Source organism: Xiphophorus couchianus, chromosome 2 (genome assembly GCF_001444195.1).
Source record: "Xiphophorus couchianus chromosome 2, X_couchianus-1.0, whole genome shotgun sequence".
Taxonomy (NCBI): Eukaryota; Metazoa; Chordata; class Actinopteri; order Cyprinodontiformes; family Poeciliidae; genus Xiphophorus; species Xiphophorus couchianus.
In genome coordinates, this window is record NC_040229.1 from 28,305,918 (window position 1) to 28,329,092 (window position 23,175).

Genomic DNA, 23,175 nt, shown 5'->3' on the forward strand with positions numbered 1-23,175 from the left:
AGATTGATTACACAGCAGTTTCACCATTGGACATCATTCAAACAGCGACTGGGTATAGGGAAAAAAAATTTATGGCTGAATTGGATGGTTCAAACGGCTAAAGAAACTAATATTGGGAACTGCATTGCATGTGCTACAGCTAGACCTCATTTGTTTACTGAACCTGCCCCATTACACTTGGGAGATAGTTGGGGTTTTAATTGCATGCTGAGGTTAACAACTGAGGCAGATCCCGTAAATTGTGATGCGCTTGCCAAAATATATCCACCTATTAATAACTATACTCAGACGGGAACTTTTCTTCCGGTTAAGGGTAAAGGGTTGTATGTGTGTTTTAATTTTACTCATCTTAAGCCCGATTTCAATCTGGGACAGATTTCTAGTGATTGGTGTAATGTTACTTTACCAGCGGCCGGAATCGGGAGTTGGGCAAGAGCTGGACTTTATTATTTTTGTGGGGGTGATAGATTATATGTGCGTATTCCTCCTAAGACTGTTGGAGTATGTGCTATGACTCGCCTGGCTGTGCCACTTATGGTTGTAGGAGAAAGACTTGATCCTGTAGGACCGGAGCAGGTGCTCACCTTACAGACTCAGAGGCACAAGAGACAGGTGCGTCATACACGTTCTGATACTGCATTTGATTTGACTATTAATTCTCCCACTTATGTAGATGCCATCGGCGTGCCGAGAGGGGTCCCGGATCAATATAAATTGGCGGATCAAATTGCAGCAGGTTTTGAAAATATACCAGTGTTATCAGCTCTTTTTCCTATCACGCCGAATAAAAATGTGGATAGGATAAATTATGTCCATTATAATCTTTTGAGGCTAGCGAATCTAACCAGGGATGCTGTTGGGGGTTTGAAGGAGCAGTTAGCTCCTACTTCTTTAATGACAATTCAAAATCGGATGGCGCTGGACATGCTGTTGGCCGAAAGGGGTGGAGTCTGTTTTATGTTCCAAGAGAGCTGCTGTACTTTCATTCCGAACAATACGGCCCCTGATGGATCTGTCACTCGAGCGTTGGAAGGTTTGAGAATTTTGAGTAACACTATGCATGAACATTCAGGTATTGATGGCGGCTTGGACAGGTGGTTCTCTACTATGTTTGGTAAATGGAAAGGGATTGTTATGTCATTGTTAGTTTCTGTGGCTACGTTTGTGGCCATAATAGTCACGTGCGGATGCTGCTGTGTTCCGTGTATACGCTCGCTTATTATTAGGCTTATTGCAGTTTCAATTGAGAAGGGGAGCAGCGGCCCACCACCGCCACCGCCCTATCAGATGCTCTTTCGGGGAGCTGCTGATGGGGGGGTTGTGGAGCTGGGCGGTTCTATTTGACCAGGGGGAATTGTATTTCATTTAGTATATTACGTAGTTTTAGTTCCTCTATTAGAAGGCATAATCGATTTGTTTGTGAGGTCTGATTTCTATAATTCTCAGACCTCAACAGGGGGAATTGTTAAGGAAATATGGCTATTTTTGATTGTTTAATATAGTTAAGCTAATGCCATGTGCGTTTAAGTAGATCAACATTCCTATTTGGACAAGCTGATGCAAGGTAAACGATCAGAGATAAACATTCTCCTGGCAAGGCTGTAACTTAGAGCAGCCATAAAACACTATGCTCTTGAAAGGCTTTAAATTAGTAGGCCATAAAGAATATCTTCCCCGGCTCACAGGTCAGAGGTTGGGGGTTTCCCAGGAGCTCAGAGTTGCATCTGGAGTTGATCACAACTTAGGAATTTTGGGAACACTTAAGGTTTAATTTCTGATATACCTTTTTAATATTGGTAGCAATAGTGTGTTAGATTAAAGTATATTACCCAAGCTACAAGTACTAATCTAGTAAATCGAATGTATTTGAAAATGTACTAACTATGACAATATCGGAATCAAAAGAGAATGATTTAAATGTTATGTTTTACAGGTTGAAAAAGACTTCTATCTCATTATTGTTTGTGATAAAGCAAAGGGTCAAATCTTTGGAGAAGCTGACTGCAGAGGAGCAAGATAGGTTTTGTGAAAATAACTTATAACTTTAATAACTAAAATGACTCTTGATATTTGTCATTAAAACTCAGGGGAAGGTCTAAGTTTTTTTTCCAAGGTAGCTCTTGGTTGGTCAAAATAGAGGTACGCCCTATTTGCATATATTAACAAAGAGAAACGCCTTCACTAGAAAAAGGGAATGCGCAACAATAAGAATTCAGATAGCTGCCCTGTTATGCTTTTAAGCAACAGCTGTCTCCAAAGGATCCTTTGTTCTTTTAATTCTTTTGTCTCAGGTAAAGAATGTACTTCTTTGTACTCTGAAGTTTTCTTGTTAAATTCATACGGTGTTTTCTATTGAATTAAACTCTGTATCTCTGTGACGTCATTGAGCCTCGCCGTCTGTTTTTCCAGCCGTGACGGCATCCGCTCGGGACCCGGCTAACAGGAGGAAAAGAGAGCCATGCTGTTTCCAAAATTTAAGCTAACCTAATAAATTTCCTTCTTTAATAATTTGGGGGCTCGTTCGGTTGCGGATTCTGACCGGGCGGCTCTGTCACGCGCTGGCCCGGTTCGGCTTGGACGCTACAGTCGGGTAAGACTCTTTGATTTGTTTCCGTGTCTGCGACACGTGGGCGATCGGTGCTGACTGTTTTGGTGTGTGACTACAGGGATGGAAAACTGCAGATGTATGAAGGTACTTCTAAAAGACTTTGTTGTTAATAGATTTGAATAGACACAGGAACAGAGGACCGTGGCAGGTCCAAGCAGTCGGATTAACGTTACCGCTGTTATAAGGCTAGGTTTTAAGTGAATTTTTCCTGAAGGCTTATTTCTGTCCCTTCGAAAAAATTGGGAAAGTTTGTGTCTGGGTTGAATCACCTTTTCTGTGGTAGAATTAAGGACTAAAAGCAGGTTGAATCACCTTTTCTGTGGTAGAATTAAGGACTAAAAGCAGGTTGAATCACCTTTTCTGTGGTAGAATTAAGGACTGAGAGTGCACCCGGGTAAAATGATGCATCTTATATTTTTGTAACCGGCGCCGGGTTTATATTTTCTATTTTATTTCCCCCCTGTTTTTCTTAAAAACTGTGTTGTGTGTCTATGTGTTTCTCTGTGTTTCTCTGTGTGTGGCGATCTGTGCTTGTTGCCGCGACACGAGGCTGTTTGACTGTGCAGAGCTCTGCGTGTGTATCTGTGTGGCCGTGTGTGTGCGCGTGCGCGAGTTCGGGCTGGCTGTGTGTTTGAGCGGAGTGTTAAGTTGTTTGAAAAGCGCTGTGTGTGTGCTGATTTGCGTTGTTCCTGCTGCATTTATTCTAATATAAATATGGCAACGGTGTTGCGGAGAGATGACACTGCTCATTCGTATGGTTTAGGTCCGTGGACGACACTACGGGAACAGATTGCTGACTTCATTAATATTTATGACAAACAACTTGGTCTGGATTCGCTTCATGTGACGGCGGATGAATTGAAAGACAGGTTGGAAAATGCGGTCAGCATGAACAATGAACTCCTAAGTGCTGAAAAGCCGTTAGGTTTAATTTTGAATGCCTGTCTAAATCAGGCTTCAGCTGATAGGGATGCGGTGCGTGGTGAACAGGATGGGGCTACTCTGTTTCGCAGAAAGAAACTAATTAAGAAGTTGGAGAACACGGAACAGGAGAGACAGTTGTGGGCTAGACTTCTGGTGGGTTGGCAGGGGACGGATCACCTTTATGGAAAGGGTTCGGTTACGAAGGCTTCGGACTCATTACACGCCCCGGTTGATCTTTCGGGGGTTTCCTCTGACCGGCCGAAACAGAAGTTTAATCCATCTGTTGCTTCGCTCCCACCCCCATATAATGACACTAATCCCTCTTGCACGGGGCTGTATCCAGTGTTGGATGTTCGGAGGGGCACAGCTGAATGGGATCTTCTGAGGGTTCCTCCTCAGAGTTCTTCTGCTCCACCGGCACAGGAGGATCCCGATTTAATGACGCCATGCTCGGCGTCCCCTCTTAGAGTTCGCTCTGTTTCTGATAGTCTTCCTATGGCGGATCGGGTTCAACGTGAAAAACTTTGTTTTTCTAGATATCCTTTGGCGACTTCTTCGGGTGTGGATCAGGTTTCACGTCAGTTCAGCAGCCCTGCACCTCCCTTAGCCTCTTCCTCACATGAGGGGGAGCAGGGGGAGGTTCAGTTGAATGTAGATGTGTCACTGGTTGGCCGTCTGGTTGAGGAGTCCCCACCCATTCGGGGAAACTCAGTGTCTTTTGCTCCTGTTTTGAAAGATGATGTGAAGTTTACCTCCGCTCCAATGCAGCTTCGGAGCGGACGTAATCTGTGTGACATGCGGAGAAGGGATGTTAGTCCCTCCTCTCGTGAGATGAGCACACCACGGAGGGGCGGTGCCACCTCTAATGCTGTCACTTTTCAGGAACGACTTTTAAGTTTAGGCAGGAAATCACAGGGGGGTATGGATGATTGGGACACAGACCTTTCAAATAGATCGGTTCATTCTGAGGCTCTGTCAGCACGTTCTGACAGTTCTTCCCATTATGCTATGCCTTTAATAGTTTCCCACCAAGGACAGAGATACAAGCCGTTTTCTTTTGGAGATTTACAGACCCTTATTGAAAAATTACCATCTTTGGTGGACGGTGCTACTCCTTGGTTACATGCATTAGAATCACTGACAGGGGGGTTGACCTTAGCATTGGGGGATTTCAGGGCAATTTTGAGTCGTTCAACAACGACAACAAATTGCCGTGATGTTGAGCTGTCAGCGGGAACTATGAACTGCCCTGATGAGACGCCTCTTACAGCTGTTCTGACTCCTGTGGGTGCGGCCTTGAGGGATATATTTCCCCCTTTGTCGCTGTCACTTATTCCAAAGTTTTTCTGGGATTCCAAAGAACACCCAAAAGTATTTTTAGATAAAGCCATAGATATCTGGAGGCGACAGTCTGGGGTTCATCCAGCTGTTGCTACATTAATGAGGGAACATTTTCGTCAAGCTGTTTTAAATGGTGTCCCTACTTCTGTCGCTGCTTCAATGGGGACAAACCCGGAGTTGAGATCTTGTGACCATGCGAAGTGGGAATTGCATTTGTTGCATAACATGCAGATTTTTCAGGATAAGGAGAAAGAGAAGGAGAGAGAGCAGGAAGATCTTAAGAATCAATTATTGAAACTTCAAATAGGAGAAGCTAAACAGAAAATTAATCTTGCAAAACAGGAACGACAGGAGGTTAGAGCTATGTTGGCAGCTGTTGCACGGGCTCCTCTTCCGGTGTTTCATTCTGGTCCTGGTGTGTCAGCTCCACGTTTTCGGTCTGGTCTTCTGGGGTGGCGTGGGGGCAGACGGGGTAGGCCTGCAGTGTCGGTCGCGCGAGGAAGGGGTGGACGCAGAGACAGGTGTTTCTATTGTGGGGAGGAGGGTCACTGGGTTCAACAGTGCCCTCACTATATATCAGATGGTGCGTTGCCGGACCTGACATCACAACAAACTCCGAATGCTGCATTGCTTCCGCAGCGTCCGGGACAGTTTTCTCAGGCTGGACAGTATTGACACACCCCGGTGAAGAACCTATGTCAGGGAGCTTTGGCAGATCCCCTGATTGATGTGACAGTGGATGGACAAACATTACCATTTTTGGTGGATACAGGGGCAACATATTCCACCATGAATGCTGTCATGCCTTCACATAAACTTTCTGATCAGACAATATCAGTGGTTGGTTTTTCTGGGGTGAAACAGACTCTGCCACTCTCCACGCCTCTGCACACGGCTGTGGGCAGACAGAAAGTGACACATCCTTTTGTATGCTCCCCCTCATCTCCCGTTAATTTATTAGGGAGGGACTTGTTGATTGCTCTGGGGGCGACTATTTTGTGTGGACCTGATGGATTACTTGTCACTTTTCCTGATGGATCGTCTCACGCCTGTTCTCCGGTTTATACCCATGGACAGTTTTTGCTGCAACAAGCTGAGGAGCAACTGGCTGACATATACTGGGGGCGTATACAGCCGGAAAAGACTGACCATGCTGGAATTCTATCTTGTTTTCTGCTTTGGAAGCCCTGGATTCAAGCGCTTGCTCCGTATGGTCCGACCCCTGATCTGCCCCATGTTACTTTGTTTTATGACCGAGACCAGACTGAATGGTTCCAGGAGCAGTTTGAGACACATTTAGCCGGTGTTGACTGGACTGTATTTTCACAGGACATTTATGTGGCACCGGAGGGGGTGGCTGCAGCTGTTAATCTGACTCACGATCAGTCGTTTTGGTATAAAATGCAAGATGAAGCTGTTCCACATATTTCTTTGGCTCTCCATCCTGGCCATCAGGCCAGGGAATTAGGGGGCGTGGTAAAACGCTCCCTGGCAGTTTCAGACTGGCAGGCAACTGTTAATACAGACCTCTTTTTCTCTCCTTCTACAAACACCTACAGAATAAAGTGTTCTGCTGTAGATTCTGTAGTTTTGGAACATCTTCAACTTCCTAGGCACCATGGCAGGGAGTTGACTGATCATCCAACTGCAGCTGCTATGTTGGCTTCTCTGCCTGAATGTCTGTGGGCAACAGGTCCTACGGATGTGGGGCTTGTTGATGTCACACCTGTCACTTTTGATTTGCGACCAGGCCCTCCTATTTGGAGGTCTCAGTATCCTCATAAGCAGGCGGCAGAAGAGGGACTAGCGGAAACAATTGGGGGTCTTCTGGAGGCTGGTGTGTTAGAATCTTCCACCTCTTCCTGGAACACTCCTATTTTACCGGTCGAGAAAAAAGGGACGGGTAAATACCGCATGGCACATGATCTCCGGGCGATTAATTTTGTTTTATTGACCCCTACGGTGCCAGTCCCTAATCCTCATGTTGCATTAACTAACCTTGATCCCTCTCAGACTTGGTTTTCGTGTGTGGACCTTGCTAACGCTTTCTTTTGTCTCCCATTGGCTGAGGAATGTCGGGACGTGTTTTCTTTCACCTACGGGGGTCAGCAGCTGAGATATACACGTTTGCCTCAGGGTTTTGCTCTCTCCCCAGGGCTTTTTAATCAGGTTTTGAAACAGCAGTTAGCAGACTGCTCGTTACCAGACGGCGTGACTCTGATTCAGTATGTGGATGACCTCATGCTTGCAGCACAGTCGTTGGAGTCCTGCATTGAGGCCACGCGACGTTTGCTGTCACACCTTGCTGACGGAGGTTTTAAAGTGAGCAGGTCTAAATTGCAAATTGCGAGAAAGCAGGTTTCTTTCTTGGGGCGGACTATCACTGCGACTGGCACTCAGATGTCTGCCAGTCACAAATCTGCTATTCTTGATCACCCTAAACCACACACGGTGAAAGACATGCTGTCCTTTCTTGGTTTGACTGGATATAGTAGGAACTATGTTCCTAACTATACTGGTTTGACAGACCCTTTACGGGCATTAGTCAGGGAGCATGGGACTCGTAAGCTCAACCAGGTTTTGACTTGGACTGTGGAGGCGGAAGATGCTTTTATCTCTCTGAAACAGCAATTGGCTGCTGCTGCCCAGTTGGCTGTCCCAGATTATGCTTCGCCCTTTTATTTGGATGTTTCTGTTACAGAACTGACGGTTAATGCAGTTCTGTTTCAGAAAAAAGGGGGAGACAGGAGAATCCTCCAATATGTCAGCACAATGTTGGATCCGATGGAAAAAAGACATCCGACATGTACAAGACATGCAGCAGGTGTGGGAAAAATGATTCAAAAGACAGCACACATTGTGATGGGTCATCCATTACAGGTTATGACATCACACAGCGTGGTGGCATATGTGAATTCACAACATTTCACATTAACTACATTGAGACAACAAAAACTGAGCAAAATTCTGGAATCACCTAATATAACTTTTGTACATATCGGAGCGAATATGGCTGACAGGATGCAAGATGGACAGCCACACAACTGTGACGAATTAGTACTGAAGGAAGAAAAGATAAGACCGGACCTACAAGCTTCTCCTCTAGAAGGTGAAGATGTGAAAAACTTTTATACAGACGGTTGCTGTTTTAAACATGACACAGACGGTTTGAGAGCAGCATATGCGATAGTGGAAGACTTGGGCAGTGAGTTTCGTGTTTTGAAGGCAGAAAAGCTGCAGGGTGCCCAATCGGCACAGAGGGCAGAAGTAAAAGCAATGGTCGAAGCACTGAAACTGGCTGAGGGAATGAGGGTGAATCTTTACAGTGATTCAGCGTATGTGGCTAGCGCTGTACATGTGGAACTTCCTCAGTGGCTCAGAGCAGGATTTATGACTGCAACACAAAAGCCCATAAAACATGAAACTGAAATGAAAGAATTGGCGGAGGCATTACTGTTACCTCAGTCTGTGGCTGTGATTAAATGCAAGGGACATGATCAGAGCAAGACCAGAGTTGCAGCAGGAAACGCAGCCGCGGATGAGGCCGCTAAGAGGGCAGCGGGATACCTGACATCTCTTGTGATGGTGAGTACTGAATTTGAACAGGTCGAACAAAATCACTTTGAAAAAATTATTTCTCATCAGAAAACCGTGTCACCTGAGGAACGATCAGTCTGGAGAGCAAGAGGTGCCGTCTGCAATGAAGGACTCTGGCGGGGACCAAATGGTAAAGTAATTCTTCCTCCAAATATGAGATTCCAGGTTTTCCAGGAAGCTCACGGACTCGGACATGTGGGTATTGCACAGATGCTAAAAAATCTAGAGCACTGGTGGCATCCATTTTTGAGAGACATGGTCAAGGAATATGTGAAAACATGTGAAATTTGTGGACAACACAACGCAAAACCAACTATTCGGCCACCAGCGGGACATTTCCCTTGTACTACACAACCGGGTAAGGAAATAATTATTGATTTCACAGACATGATAACACCCGTTAGAGGATACAGGTATGTATTAATGTGTGTGGATGCATACTCGGGCTGGCCGGAGGCGTGGCCAGCAAAAAAGGAGGACAGCAAAACTGTCATAAAGTGTCTGATCAATCATCACATTCCGACCCATGGATTTCCAGAGAAGGTGAGATCAGATAACGGCACTCATTTTAGGAACCAAGATCTGCAGAAAGTGGAGCAGCTGCTTGGATTGAAGCATTCTTTCGGTACAGTATATCATCCTGAGTCACAAGGCAAGGTTGAGAGGTTAAACCAAACTATCAAACAAAAATTGGCCAAAGTATGTGCACATACCAAATTAAATTGGGTAGATGCTTTGCCTATTGCTTTGATGTCTGTTCGAATGTCTATTAATCAAACAACAGGGTTCTCTCCATTCGAGCTCCAGACCGGACGGATTTTTCCAGGACCTGGGAGTCGCGTGCCCGGATGGAAAGGTGAACTTGCACATTTATCTCATAAAGATTTCTTTACTGAGTTACAGAGTCTGGCTGCGGAATTTGCAAAATACCAGACGGCACAGGAGCGTCCAGCTTCAGGACCAGTTCCAGGAATCGACTGGGTGTGCCTGAAGGTCATCAAACGGAAGTGGTCTGAACCTCGCTTCACCGGACCACACCGAGTAGTGGAGAGGACGTCCCATGCTGTTCGTCTACAAGGGAAAGGAGACACCTGGTTTCATTGGAGTCAGTGCACAGCAGCCGACGAGCCACAACGTGCGCTCCGAGACGTACAAGACGAGCTACGACTTCAATCTTCGGACGAGGAGCAACGCCAGGTGCTTCCAGGGGGGAGTGTAGCAGGAATTCCTGCCACAACCACTTCAGGTTCCTGAAATTCAAAGTTCAAAAGGCTCGGACGGGCATAATAATCCTGTTCCGATGTCCTTCCATTGAGGAAGAAGGAGATTTCATACTCTCCTTAAAAACTCACTGTTATATTGGCATAATAATCCAATTTTCAGTGAGCAACGGCTGCGAAGGTGGAAACTTGAGGTTTCCAACCGAGGAGGATCAGGCTACAAGAAGATCCACATTAACTCATTTTATTGCGAGTTTTCGTTTTTGCGAACTTTAAAAGAACTTTCGTCTTTGCGCGTAATTTTTATCATTTTTTGAAGAAGATTTCATATTTTGTTTTTTACAGACTATCAAAGAACATTTGAAAAAAAAAAAAAAAAAGAAGATATTGTGTAATTCTTTATCTCTGCATGTTTTTGATTTGTGGCGAGTATTTTTAAGTTTCCAGAACACTTTTTAGTTAGTGTTATGTGCATATCTTAGTCTTATTTTTGCATTTTTACATTTTGGGGTGTTATGTGTACTGTGTTTTGGGTTGCATTATGATAATTGAGTTTATAATTTTTTCATAATTGTAGAATGATAAGTGCCTTTCATGTTTAATTTTACCGGTGAAACTTTGCGGTTAAAAGGTGAGTATTAAAATTGTTGAATAACGCAGGATTACAATTGACAGGTTCACATGATGGGGGTCAGCTTAAGATACATGAACTGGGAGTGGAAGTTTTTGCTAGGTGTGTTTCTTGAACTCAATTTGCTGGGAATGTGGGTTTTCGGAGGATCCACGAGTGGACTCATTTCCTCACAGACACTTGATCTCCGACCGAGTTTTGTCGAGTGCGGAGTGTCTTGCGGAAATGCGACTATTCGTGTGGAGCGTTCTTTGAGACCTCCTGTTGATAAGTGCCTCACTAAGTATCGTGGAATTGAGTTGAACTATACTCTGGGTACTGTAACTAATTACCAAATTGATCTGTGTGAGGTAATTCGTCGCTGCTGGTCGACTCCTCAATCCTGGCAGAAGACATCTGTGTATTTGTGTGGTGATCTGACCTTCCAGCGACATTGTATTACTCAGGAAAATGGGGTTCGACACTTGTGTCCCACTTGGAAATCGGCTTTCAGATGGGTGGGATCAAGTTGGAGTCCACCGTATGCTCATAAATCTGTCACTGAATATGACAAGGTTACCATAAGACGAGGGACTTTAAGACATTCTCCAGCGACGGGTAAAAATCCTTTAGTGCTAACCATTTCCTCGATGCACGATGTTTTCTTTAAACAGTATCCGGCAGATTCAGCTGTTTATTTGGCTCTAGGTCAGACATGGGCAAACTACGGCCCCCGGGCCGTATACGGCCCGTTAGGCTTTTTAATCCGGCCCGCCGAACTTGTCCAAATTATCGTAAAAACCCATGGATGTGTAAAATCCTGATTCATTTCCCTTTCCCCTGCAATACCCTCGTTTCCCCGATAGACGGCGCACTAGTCTAGACACACTTTCCAGCTGACATTTCCCCCCTTCGGTAAAAATGAGCGGACCAAAGAAAAGAAAAGTGGACACTGAGTGCCGAGTGTTTAAAAAGGAGTGGACAACAAAATATTTTTTTACTGATGTCCGATCAACGGCTGTATGTTTGATATGCCAAGAAACGGTTGCAGTTTTCAAAGAGTACAATATCAGCCGTCACTTTGCCACAAAGCATGCTAACTATGCTAGCAAGCAGTCAGCACAGGAACGGGCGGCTACTGCTCAGAGGTTGGCAGCTAATTTACAGACTCAGCAGAATTTTTTTCACCGACAAACTGCGATCCAGGAGTCAAGTACCAAGGCAAGTTTTTTGCTGGCATTCAAGTTAGCAAAGGCTAGCAAGCCTTTATCCGAAGGCGAGTTTTTGAAAGAATGCATAGTAGACACAGCAGATCTCTTGTGTCCGGAAAGCAAAGGCAAGTTTGAAAAAATCAGCTTGTCACGCAGGACAGTGACTCGGCGTGTGGAACTGATTGACGAAGATCTAGTCAGCGAGTTAAACAAAAAAGCGGAGTCCTTTAATTTATATTCACTAGCACTGGATGAAAGCAACGACATGAAAGACACTGCTCAGCTCCTAATTTTTATCCGAGGGATAAATGACAGTTTTGAGATAACGGAGGAGCTTTTGAGCATGGAATCGCTGAAGGGGAAAACGCGAGGAGAGGACTTATATGAACAGGTGTCTGCTGTCATCGAGAGAATGAAGCTGCCTTGGAGTAAACTTGCCGGTGTCACCACGGATGGATCGCCAAATTTAACTGGAAAAAACGTTGGGTTGCTGAAGAGAATCCAAGATAAAGTGAAAGAAGAAAACCCTGACCAGGATGTTATTTTTCTTCACTGCATCATTCATCAAGAATCTCTGTGTAAGTCTGTATTGCAGCTTAATCATGTTGTGGATCCAGTTGTAAAACTTGTTAACTTCATACGAGCAAGGGGACTTAATCACCGTCAGTTCATTGCGTTCCTAGAGGAAACCGATGCGGATCACCACGACTTACTTTACCACTCTCGTGTCCGCTGGTTAAGTTTGGGGAAAGTCTGCCAACGAGTGTGGGAGCTCAAAGAGGAGATTCGTTCGTTTTTGGAGCTAATGGGGAAATCCGACGAATTCCCTGAGCTGAGCGATGAGGACTGGCTTTGTGACTTTGCGTTTGCTGTGGACATATTGTCACACATGAATGAGCTGAACGTTAAGCTGCAGGGGAAAGATCAGTTTGTGCACGATATGTACACAAATGTGAGAGCCTTCAAATCCAAGCTGATTTTATTCTCCAGGCAAATGTCAAACAAATCTTTCGCTCATTTTCCCACACTGGCCATGCAAAAGGCCACCCGAAACGTGAAGAAATACTGCAAATCACTGGACGACATGCACAGAGAATTCTGCCGTCGGTTCACTGATTTTGAAAAAATTGAAAAGTCACTTCAGCTGGTGTCCTGTCCCCTGTCACAAGACCCCGAAACAGCACCGCATGAGCTGCAATTGGAGCTGATCGATCTTCAGTCTGACTCCGTCTCAAAAGAGAAGTTCCGATCTCTTAAACTGAATGACTTTTACGCTTCACTTAACGAAGCCACATTTCCAAACCTCCGGAGGACGGCACAGAAGATGCTGGCATTGTTTGGCTCGACCTACGTGTGTGAGCAGACTTTCAGCGTCATGAACATCAACAAAGCCCGATACAGATCCCGGTTAACTGACCAACACCTCAGATCTATTCTGAGAATTGCCACAACAAAACTAACTCCAGACTTTGATGCACTGGCAAAAAAAGGAGAACAACAACACTGTTCCCACTGAAATGTGAGTTTTTCTACTGTTATGAAAAAAATAGCAACTTGCGCATTTACGCACAGCAGCGGTATACAGTAGCTTAATTAACATGCCGCACATCGCTCTCATTTTAAAGACCCCTTCCTTTCGTTGGGTAATAATATGTTCTGAATGTTGAAAGTGATTCCATTGATTTTTTTTCCCACTAAATGTTGATTTCTTTAAATTTTTTTTAATACATTTCAATCCCCAGGTTTAATCAATTACATTGCTTGTCCAAATGCTCCTGGCCCGGCCCCTCTGTCAAATTTTAGAACCCATTCTGGCCCGCAAGTCAAAAAGTTTGCCCACCCCTGCTCTAGGTGCTTCAGTGGATGATAAAGATCCACTTGGGATTATCAAAATTAATATGGTTAGACCTGAGGGGGAGGAAGACAGGGACATGGAAATTCCTGATCAGCATGCGGCTAAGATTGATTACACAGCAGTTTCACCATTGGACATCATTCAAACAGCGACTGGGTATAGGGAAAAAAAATTTATGGCTGAATTGGATGGTTCAAACGGCTAAAGAAACTAATATTGGGAACTGCATTGCATGTGCTACAGCTAGACCTCATTTGTTTACTGAACCTGCCCCATTACACTTGGGAGATAGTTGGGGTTTTAATTGCATGCTGAGGTTAACAACTGAGGCAGATCCCGTAAATTGTGATGCGCTTGCCAAAATATATCCACCTATTAATAACTATACTCAGACGGGAACTTTTCTTCCGGTTAAGGGTAAAGGGTTGTATGTGTGTTTTAATTTTACTCATCTTAAGCCCGATTTCAATCTGGGACAGATTTCTAGTGATTGGTGTAATGTTACTTTACCAGCGGCCGGAATCGGGAGTTGGGCAAGAGCTGGACTTTATTATTTTTGTGGGGGTGATAGATTATATGTGCGTATTCCTCCTAAGACTGTTGGAGTATGTGCTATGACTCGCCTGGCTGTGCCACTTATGGTTGTAGGAGAAAGACTTGATCCTGTAGGACCGGAGCAGGTGCTCACCTTACAGACTCAGAGGCACAAGAGACAGGTGCGTCATACACGTTCTGATACTGCATTTGATTTGACTATTAATTCTCCCACTTATGTAGATGCCATCGGCGTGCCGAGAGGGGTCCCGGATCAATATAAATTGGCGGATCAAATTGCAGCAGGTTTTGAAAATATACCAGTGTTATCAGCTCTTTTTCCTATCACGCCGAATAAAAATGTGGATAGGATAAATTATGTCCATTATAATCTTTTGAGGCTAGCGAATCTAACCAGGGATGCTGTTGGGGGTTTGAAGGAGCAGTTAGCTCCTACTTCTTTAATGACAATTCAAAATCGGATGGCGCTGGACATGCTGTTGGCCGAAAGGGGTGGAGTCTGTTTTATGTTCCAAGAGAGCTGCTGTACTTTCATTCCGAACAATACGGCCCCTGATGGATCTGTCACTCGAGCGTTGGAAGGTTTGAGAATTTTGAGTAACACTATGCATGAACATTCAGGTATTGATGGCGGCTTGGACAGGTGGTTCTCTACTATGTTTGGTAAATGGAAAGGGATTGTTATGTCATTGTTAGTTTCTGTGGCTACGTTTGTGGCCATAATAGTCACGTGCGGATGCTGCTGTGTTCCGTGTATACGCTCGCTTATTATTAGGCTTATTGCAGTTTCAATTGAGAAGGGGAGCAGCGGCCCACCACCGCCACCGCCCTATCAGATGCTCTTTCGGGGAGCTGCTGATGGGGGGGTTGTGGAGCTGGGCGGTTCTATTTGACCAGGGGGAATTGTATTTCATTTAGTATATTACGTAGTTTTAGTTCCTCTATTAGAAGGCATAATCGATTTGTTTGTGAGGTCTGATTTCTATAATTCTCAGACCTCAACAGGGGGAATTGTTAAGGAAATATGGCTATTTTTGATTGTTTAATATAGTTAAGCTAATGCCATGTGCGTTTAAGTAGATCAACATTCCTATTTGGACAAGCTGATGCAAGGTAAACGATCAGAGATAAACATTCTCCTGGCAAGGCTGTAACTTAGAGCAGCCATAAAACACTATGCTCTTGAGAGGCTTTAAATTAGTAGGCCATAAAGAATATCTTCCCCGGCTCACAGGTCAGAGGTTGGGGGTTTCCCAGGAGCTCAGAGTTGCATCTGGAGTTGATCACAACTTAGGAATTTTGGGAACACTTAAGGTTTAATTTCTGATATACCTTTTTAATATTGGTAGCAATAGTGTGTTAGATTAAAGTATATTACCCAAGCTACAAGTACTAATCTAGTAAATCGAATGTATTTGAAAATGTACTAACTATGACAATATCGGAATCAAAAGAGAATGATTTAAATGTTATGTTTTACAGGTTGAAAAAGACTTCTATCTCATTATTGTTTGTGATAAAGCAAAGGGTCAAATCTTTGGAGAAGCTGACTGCAGAGGAGCAAGATAGGTTTTGTGAAAATAACTTATAACTTTAATAACTAAAATGACTCTTGATATTTGTCATTAAAACTCAGGGGAAGGTCTAAGTTTTTTTTCCAAGGTAGCTCTTGGTTGGTCAAAATAGAGGTACGCCCTATTTGCATATATTAACAAAGAGAAACGCCTTCACTAGAAAAGGGAATGCGCAACAATAAGAATTCAGACAGCTGCCCTGTTATGCTTTTAAGCAACAGCTGTCTCCAAAGGATCCTTTGTTCTTTTAATTCTTTTGTCTCAGCCGTGACGGCATCCGCTCGGGACCCGGCTAACAGGAGGAAAAGAGAGCCATGCTGTTTCCAAAATTTAAGCTAACCTAATAAATTTCCTTCTTTAATACTAGCTTCTACTTCACCTGGCTTCTAGCTAGCTTAGCTTCAAATTGATGGGTCTGACAATCAAACATAATGAAGACAAATATTTTCTGACTTATCCTCCTCGTGCCATAGGATAAACAAAAAAAAAAGTTATTTTTGCTTTGACATTTTCTAGCTAGCTCTAGCTCAGTTTGAAACATTTGTTACCTGGGCGTTTCTTTTTTAATCTCAAAGTAAAGTGACACCTTTTAGCACACCATGCAGCACAGCTAACCTGATGACAGCACCTTTTTGTGTTGGGAGTCAGATTAATAGGCACTCCCTGACAAACTAGCAGCTCTGTAGACTTTTCGGAATCGTAATTTCATAAAAGAAAACCCCCAAATTTAAGGCATTAATGTCCGGGTGGAAAACAGTGAGACGCCGCTGACCTAAGTGGAAAATTTATTTGTGTGGCCGGCTACAGAGGCACTCTGACTCATTAATCATTCATGGGGCAGAGGAGTGTCTGCTGGGAGCTGATCCTTGGCATTTGGACTGGAGGGAGACTACAGTAAACACATTCCTGACTGCTACTCTGCAGTTCACATCTAATCAATTCCCCTGTTATTATGATTCCCTCACTTGGACGGGGTGTTTGGAGGGGACAATAGGGCAAAGGGATATAATATCACCCAGGACCTGCCAATGATACATTTCTATCACCGAGAAGGCATAATTTGGGCTGGGAAGCGTCAGGCTCGTCTGAACTGGGTTTTTAATAACAAACAGCCCTCCTGTGAGGAGTCAACAACGCCCCAAGGTGAGAGGCGACGCTATTTGTCACACCAGACGTGCAACAATGTGCGAAATATGTGCCATCTGCCTGCAGGGGTTACCGAGATCTCATCCAAAATGAAACAGCCTGAGAGGGTAATACCGAAGTCATTAAGTATTCTTAAAGCCCATCATCTCCTCCTGGGGGGGGGGCTAAAGAGGGGTAAACAGGGCGCCAACCTGATTTTTTTTTTGTTTTTTTGGAGGGGTGGCAGATCGGTTTAACAGGAAGCGGAGAGTTTTAGAGATGCAAGAAAATATGGGGAGATAAGATGTTGGTCTCCATGGTGACAAGTGCAAAAGCTCGGTGACAGAACAGCAGAGAGACGGCCAGAATCTTTGAGACTCTGAAATGATGCATCCCACATTCCAAGATTTATTTAGTTTTTTTCTGTTAAGGACTGGATGATTCAGAGATACGATCATCACAGAAGGCTGATCCTGATTCACACTACAGCACAGAGGCTGCCCCCCGAGTCAGACTGCGCTAGAATATTTTTAGGAGTGTGACGAAGCAAGTGACAATTTTAAACGGTGTGTATGAACGGTGTGACGACAGAGAGAAGCCTGGTTTCAGAGTGTGACGTTCAGATTACAGACCAGATTAAATAATATGCTTAATAATACCTGAACAGCACAGATTGGAGTTTAAAACCACTGAGATCTTACTTCAACAAATGTTATTTACAACATTATAAAGCTAGAGGATAGCGGCGGCTCCATCAGAACCGAGGTCCGTGTTGCCAGATTGGGTGGATTTTGAACACATTGGACTAATAAAAAAATTTGGGGGGCGAGTTATTCAAATCTGAGCTGCTTTTCACAACATTTGCTCTTTTTAGACAAATGAGAGGAAAATTCTTTCGAAATAGTTATTTTGTGACAGAAAAGCAGAAAACTTTTAATAAAACATCTTATTATTCCACTTATCTTATTAGTCAATTTATTTTGAGATGTCTAGAATCTGCAAATATTACATCATCAATAATTAGTCATTGGCTAATCAAGTGTCACCATGTAGTGGTGTTGTAAAACAGAAATCCCAGGCAACATCAGGATTTAAACGGACATGGCGCCACAGAAAAACCTGACGCTGAAGCGCTATTGACTCAGGTTTCATTAGAGGTCGAACTTTGGGCTGGTTGTCTTGGGGTTTTTTTGGAATTGGGTGGGGTTTATATTGTGTTTGGCAGAACTGACCAAGCTAAACTCCACCTGACTGCGAGAGCAGCCAACCTTGAGCTGGAAGCAGTGAAGGCAGAAGAAGAAAACGGGGAGCGGTCCCGGCCGTGTCAGCTCGCTCAAACACTCGACAGGCCAGAGGAAATGAATCGACATCAGAGCCGGCAGAGCGTTTCTACAGGAGAGCATGAAATTACCGTTATTACTGCCTCTCTGCGACATTTGCAGTGGAATATTTCTAAGGTGTGTGTGTCTGTGTGTGTGTGTCTTGAAGTTGCTGCAGACTTTTTTTTTTTTTTAAATGATCAATACGTCTGAGGAAGTTTGTAAATCACACCATGTGCTACAGTAGGAGACAGAATAACAAAAGAGGACATGTTATTTTTTTTAAGACACATATCTTCATCCGTCAGACACTAAAAGCAAATCTGATGTGTGATGGGATTTTAAGTTGAAGCAACAGACTGAAAGATTTGTTTTTGGATATGATTCAGAAATATGAAAAACTAAATATGAACAATGAGATCAAATATCTGATTTCTGGGACAGTAGATACTTTATATAAATCCAATGTTAATTTATAAAAGTATCTAATTTCACTCATAAAAGTTAGTCATTAGATGCAGCTGTAGACCAATGCTTGTTGCAGGTTTCTGCTCCTCACAAACAAACCTTTTAAAATAATAAAATTCAAGGTTAGATCTCCAGGCAGCCTTTGAAGTTCTTCTTACTATTAAAGTAGCTTTTTTCAGATTTTGTCATGTCAGAACAGCATAATTCAATGTATTTTATAAGGATCTTACCTGACAGTAACATAAAGTGGTGCGAAACTGAAAGGCTGGAAGGAGAAGGATACATAGTTTTTATAAATAAAAATCTGAAAAGAGTGGCGCGCTTTTAAATTCAGTCGATGAGTTAATACTTTTTTTTTTTTTGCAGTCGCAACAAATCGGTTGGAATCTTTGCTGTTAGCTTTGCATGTCTCCAGACTTAGCTGCACAAACTCTTTACAAAATGGCAGCAGTTCAGTCCGGATGGAAAGCTTGTAGCATGATTCTGCCACCACTATAGTTCAAGGTGGGGAGATGAGCAGCGTTTTAGGTTTTTTCTTAGATTTTTTTCAGGTTGGAGAGAGAAGAGGAAGGCATGCAGCAAATGACCCAAGACCAAGGAAACAAATCCGAGACAAGCGCATCGCCGACTACACCCTCTGCACGCGGTATCTGCTCTACAAACTGAACCACAGTGTGCAGTTAGCTTTCCTCCATTAATTTTCAGTTTTATTTTAATTTGACCAGAGCACCTACGTTCTCTAACGACTGTAAAATGGTCTCCTTACTGCCGTTTTTAGTCCTGAGCTGTCTGCTCTGTTCTTTGGTCGTCACGATGCTGTTTGCTCACTAATATTCTCTGGTCAACCACTGAGGCCTTTACACAACAGCTGGCTTTGTGCAGAGAAAGTAATACACACACAAGAAGTGGATTCTGTTTACAACTAGTTACTTCTTAGGGTGATTTGTTGCCATTTTAGAGCAGTGGGCACACTGCTGTAATCCGCTAATAGGGGAGCACATTTTTTATCTTTGCACTTTAGCTAAATTTTTTAAATGTTTAGCTTAACTTACCCTACACTTTTCCAGACAGATTCTAAACCGGTTATTTACTTTCCTGTTTTGTAAGCAAGTGTAAAGAATGCTTCAAGTAGTAATGTTGACATTCATGCTCTTATTTTGAAGTCTGCGTACACAGCAGTTCAGTTTCCTCTCTTCATGTTTGCTTTTTTTTTTTTTTTTTAAGAAACTTTATGGAGCAAATGACAAGTGACAAACGAATGAGTGACAAACAGAAGAATACAACACTTACATGAACAAACAGCTAGGGGCGTTCAGCAAACGAAGAGCAAAATGTCGCCTCACATTATTGCGTTCTTGTGACACACAATGAGTGTCAACATGGCTGAAATTAGCGCTTCAGAATTAGCTTCCTCTAAATACCATGTTGGTTTATCCCTGCAGAACATAGTGCATTAGGGTTAGCTTGGCTAATGTTTTTGTTAGATTGTTAGATTTTTTTATCTAGCTGTATGAAAGCGAACCACATTTCTTTAGCCTGGTGTTGGTCTATGACAGAAGTTTGTGGTTAAAACCTGACGAAATGTTAAAGGAGCCTGAATACTTGACCACGACCCTTCCTCTATGATTCTTTTTAACTCAGAAACAAACTTGGCAGTTCTGAACGGATGCAGAGTTTTCATACCTTCTACGCAGTAGCTAAACTTGTGTCAACCTACATTGGTATCAGATATTTATTACACCAAAAAAAAAGGAAATCATACGCAGCGATTTGGAACTCAGCCCAAACACTCACATTGGGAAATGCTCCAAAGCAACAGCAAGCCATGATCACTCAGCTGCCTGCCAGAAGTGTACAAGAGAGACTGCTGCTATAAGATGAACATAATGGGATGCTAATAAATCCTCCGGAGAGCACAGGGAGTTCAGAATGATGTTTCCCAGAATGCTCATCTATCAGACGAGTGAGAGGCCGACTTGCTTTCAGAGAGCGTCCTCTGTAAGCACCGCTTCGCTTCGTCTTGCCTACAACACACACTCATGTTTCTTTCCAAAACCTCAGTTTGATGTAAAGAATCTTTATTCAATTACTGGAGCTACATTTTCCTTTCTTAACACATCACTGTTACCTCAGACAGGCAGTATTTTGTCATCTAATGCTCCACTGTCATCCTTTCAGCCTATGGTTTTCTTTCTTTTTATATTTTTTCGCCATGAGATTGTGTAATTGTATTTTTTTTTTCTGACAGACTTTCTTTGGAGGAAGAAACTTACTCTCAAACCTTGTTTGACTTGAAGTTACTGCTATAAATTTCACTCTGCGTCTGTTTCAGTGAGCGTTGGATTTGTTATTTTGGAAGAACGGAAAGCAGTGATGGGGGGTAAAAAAAATCTGATTTTCAGTCCTAAATATGCCCTTTCACACAAAAATAAAACAAAAACAATTAGCTTATTACAACTGACAACTGCCTGTCACCCAACCTCCTAATAACAATGTTTATCCCCCCAACCTTACAAAAAAATCACATGAAAATCACATGTGGTTCCAATTTTCCACATGTGGTTCACATAATCCACAAAAATAATCACGTTTTCACATGTGCCAACATGTGATCACATGTGGGTCACATTTTCCACATGTGAAAATGTGTAAATCACATGTGGAACTGTGTGATTCACATGTGAATCACATGTGATTTCACTACGAAACGTTCCAAAATCACACGTATACATGCGGTTTCACATATGATTTACATCTTTCACACATCATTCACATAAAAAGGTTGTGTGAATCACATGTGGTTTTCATGGGTCATCACAACATGGCTCCTCTTTAACAGACGTTCTTGATGTTCTTCAAAGATTCAAGGCAACACCCCAGGTATGTTTTTAATGAGGGAATGACATTTTAACATGATATAAAGCTAAAATAAAAATTAAAAAAACTTGAAATTTACATCATACTGCCCCTTCAAGTTAAGAATGTGGTTATAAGGTTCACCTAGAGACGATGTGTTAATTTAGATGCATTGAGCTCAGCTCTCTCCATCAAGCATGTCTAATATATGTCTACATTTAGACTTTAAGCAAACTTCTGAAAATGTAATCCAGATGTAGAAAACCTGTCACGTTTGGCCCAATTATAGATTTATCTTAGTCTAGACTTCCATGGACCTTTTGGCTCTTCCATTCTGCGGCACAGAGAAAAACGTCAAGACCTCGGGTGTTACGGTTTATTTTTCAATCTTGGAGTGTTGAAATATGAGCATACTGGCCTTTTTAATATCATATTCTGATTTTCTCCTTTTACCAAAGCTGGAGCAGTTTGGCCTCTCCTCTTGCTCCTACCAGACAGGATATTATTTCTGATGAGAAGAGAATGTGACAGAGATGAACCTCTGCATCACACTCTGCTTCATCAATTAAGATTTTTTAACCGTCTTAAGTCTCCCTTGTTTCAAACCCGGGGGGCCAAGCGTGCTTGTTTGGAAGAATAATGAGAGGCAAATTGGGCCAGAGGTTGACGTGGAGCACCAGCATAACAATTCGCTGCAGGAAATGTAAACCATCTCTGGCTCATTCACCAAATCAATTCCAATTTTGTTCCTGAAGTCAATACTCTTCATGTTACTCGTCTTTCACAGCCACGCATTTATTTGATCATTGAATAAAATCCAGTGTTCTGCAGTGATCATAAACACATCTGCTAATTTTCCCGTCACTAGCTGTGAATTCATTACAAATGTGCACAGATTTTTTGTAAATATTCCGCTAGTGTTTTGCTACATAAAAAATTGAATTAAAATCACACGTGAATGAGCTTGTTAACGCGATAAGTCAGTAAAAGTCACAGCAGTCACTGATGTAAACGGTTACATGATTTATATTCATCATTCAGCCGCGGTGCCAGCAGAGGAGACGCCTGAATAAAGCTTTCTTCTACAGGAAGCGGCATTTTGGGGAAATTGGAGTCGGCCATTTTAAGCTATGGATTCAACACGTTCAAATGACAACATTTTATGAACTGTGCCACCAGACGTTGCTGCAACATTGTCAGAAAAAAAACAAAAACAAACCACCATCCTCCTGTCATCGTTTTTGTTGTTTTTGTCGGTAGTAACATCCGACTGTAGATCATGTGACTCGTTTGATTTGCGAAATAAATCTATTACGATACGGCCAAAAAACCCACCTCATCCTAGCGCAAAAAGCATTTTTTTTTTTTTAATTGTAATGTTCCCTTTAAGTATATTTATATTTTCAATTTGCGCAATTCTATGATTACAGGAAACGCAGCTATTATCATGTCATTACATTGCTCTTACAGTATTGACACGCTTTCTTATGTACCATGATGTGACACACTTAGCTGTTCTAATGTGCCGCTATTCATTCTGTTGTTCCTGAGGGGTGCTGTTACGTAGTCATCCAGAAGGAAGCCATGCTAAACCAAACTCATACAAAGTCATGATTGTAGTCTACCACAAGCTAGCCTAGCCATCGCTATTCAGCCCGATTCTCATCCCCCTTCAGTGCTCCGTCTGGAATTTATCCCATTCACCCATATTTCTCAGCCAGTGCATTTCATTCAGGCCAACCAGTGAACAGAAGGAGGAGCTGTGAACGGTGTCGTTGAATTTCTGCACTGTTTTTGAATTGAGGTGATTCTTACAAAGCAGTGACAGAGGCTGAACACAAATCCACGACACACTCTTCATTTTTTAAAAATGTTGAAAACCATGCACCATAATTTTATCCGCAATGCAGTG

General features: G+C 42.9%; 2 protein-coding genes across 4 annotated transcripts in view; one reads left to right on the plus strand and one right to left on the minus strand.

Annotated features, from left to right (window-relative positions):
- The window catches only part of LOC114150652 (alpha-1,3-mannosyl-glycoprotein 4-beta-N-acetylglucosaminyltransferase C-like), a 73,087-nt gene that overhangs the window by 31,292 nt on the left and 18,620 nt on the right, over positions 1–23,175 (minus strand). The gene's annotated exons all lie outside the window — the stretch shown is intronic.
- On the plus strand, positions 5,635–14,002 carry LOC114150498 (uncharacterized). Its single transcript, XM_028026919.1, has 2 exons — positions 5,635–11,008; positions 13,363–14,002. The coding sequence occupies exon 1, from the start codon at positions 5,663–5,665 to the stop codon at positions 9,722–9,724; it is 4,062 nt and encodes a 1,353-aa protein (XP_027882720.1). The 5' UTR covers positions 5,635–5,662; the 3' UTR covers positions 9,725–11,008; positions 13,363–14,002.

Coding starts and splice junctions, on each gene's coding strand:
- LOC114150498 (XM_028026919.1), top strand. CDS start 5,663: ATGAATGCTGTCATGCCTTCACATAAACTTTCTGATCAGACAATATCA.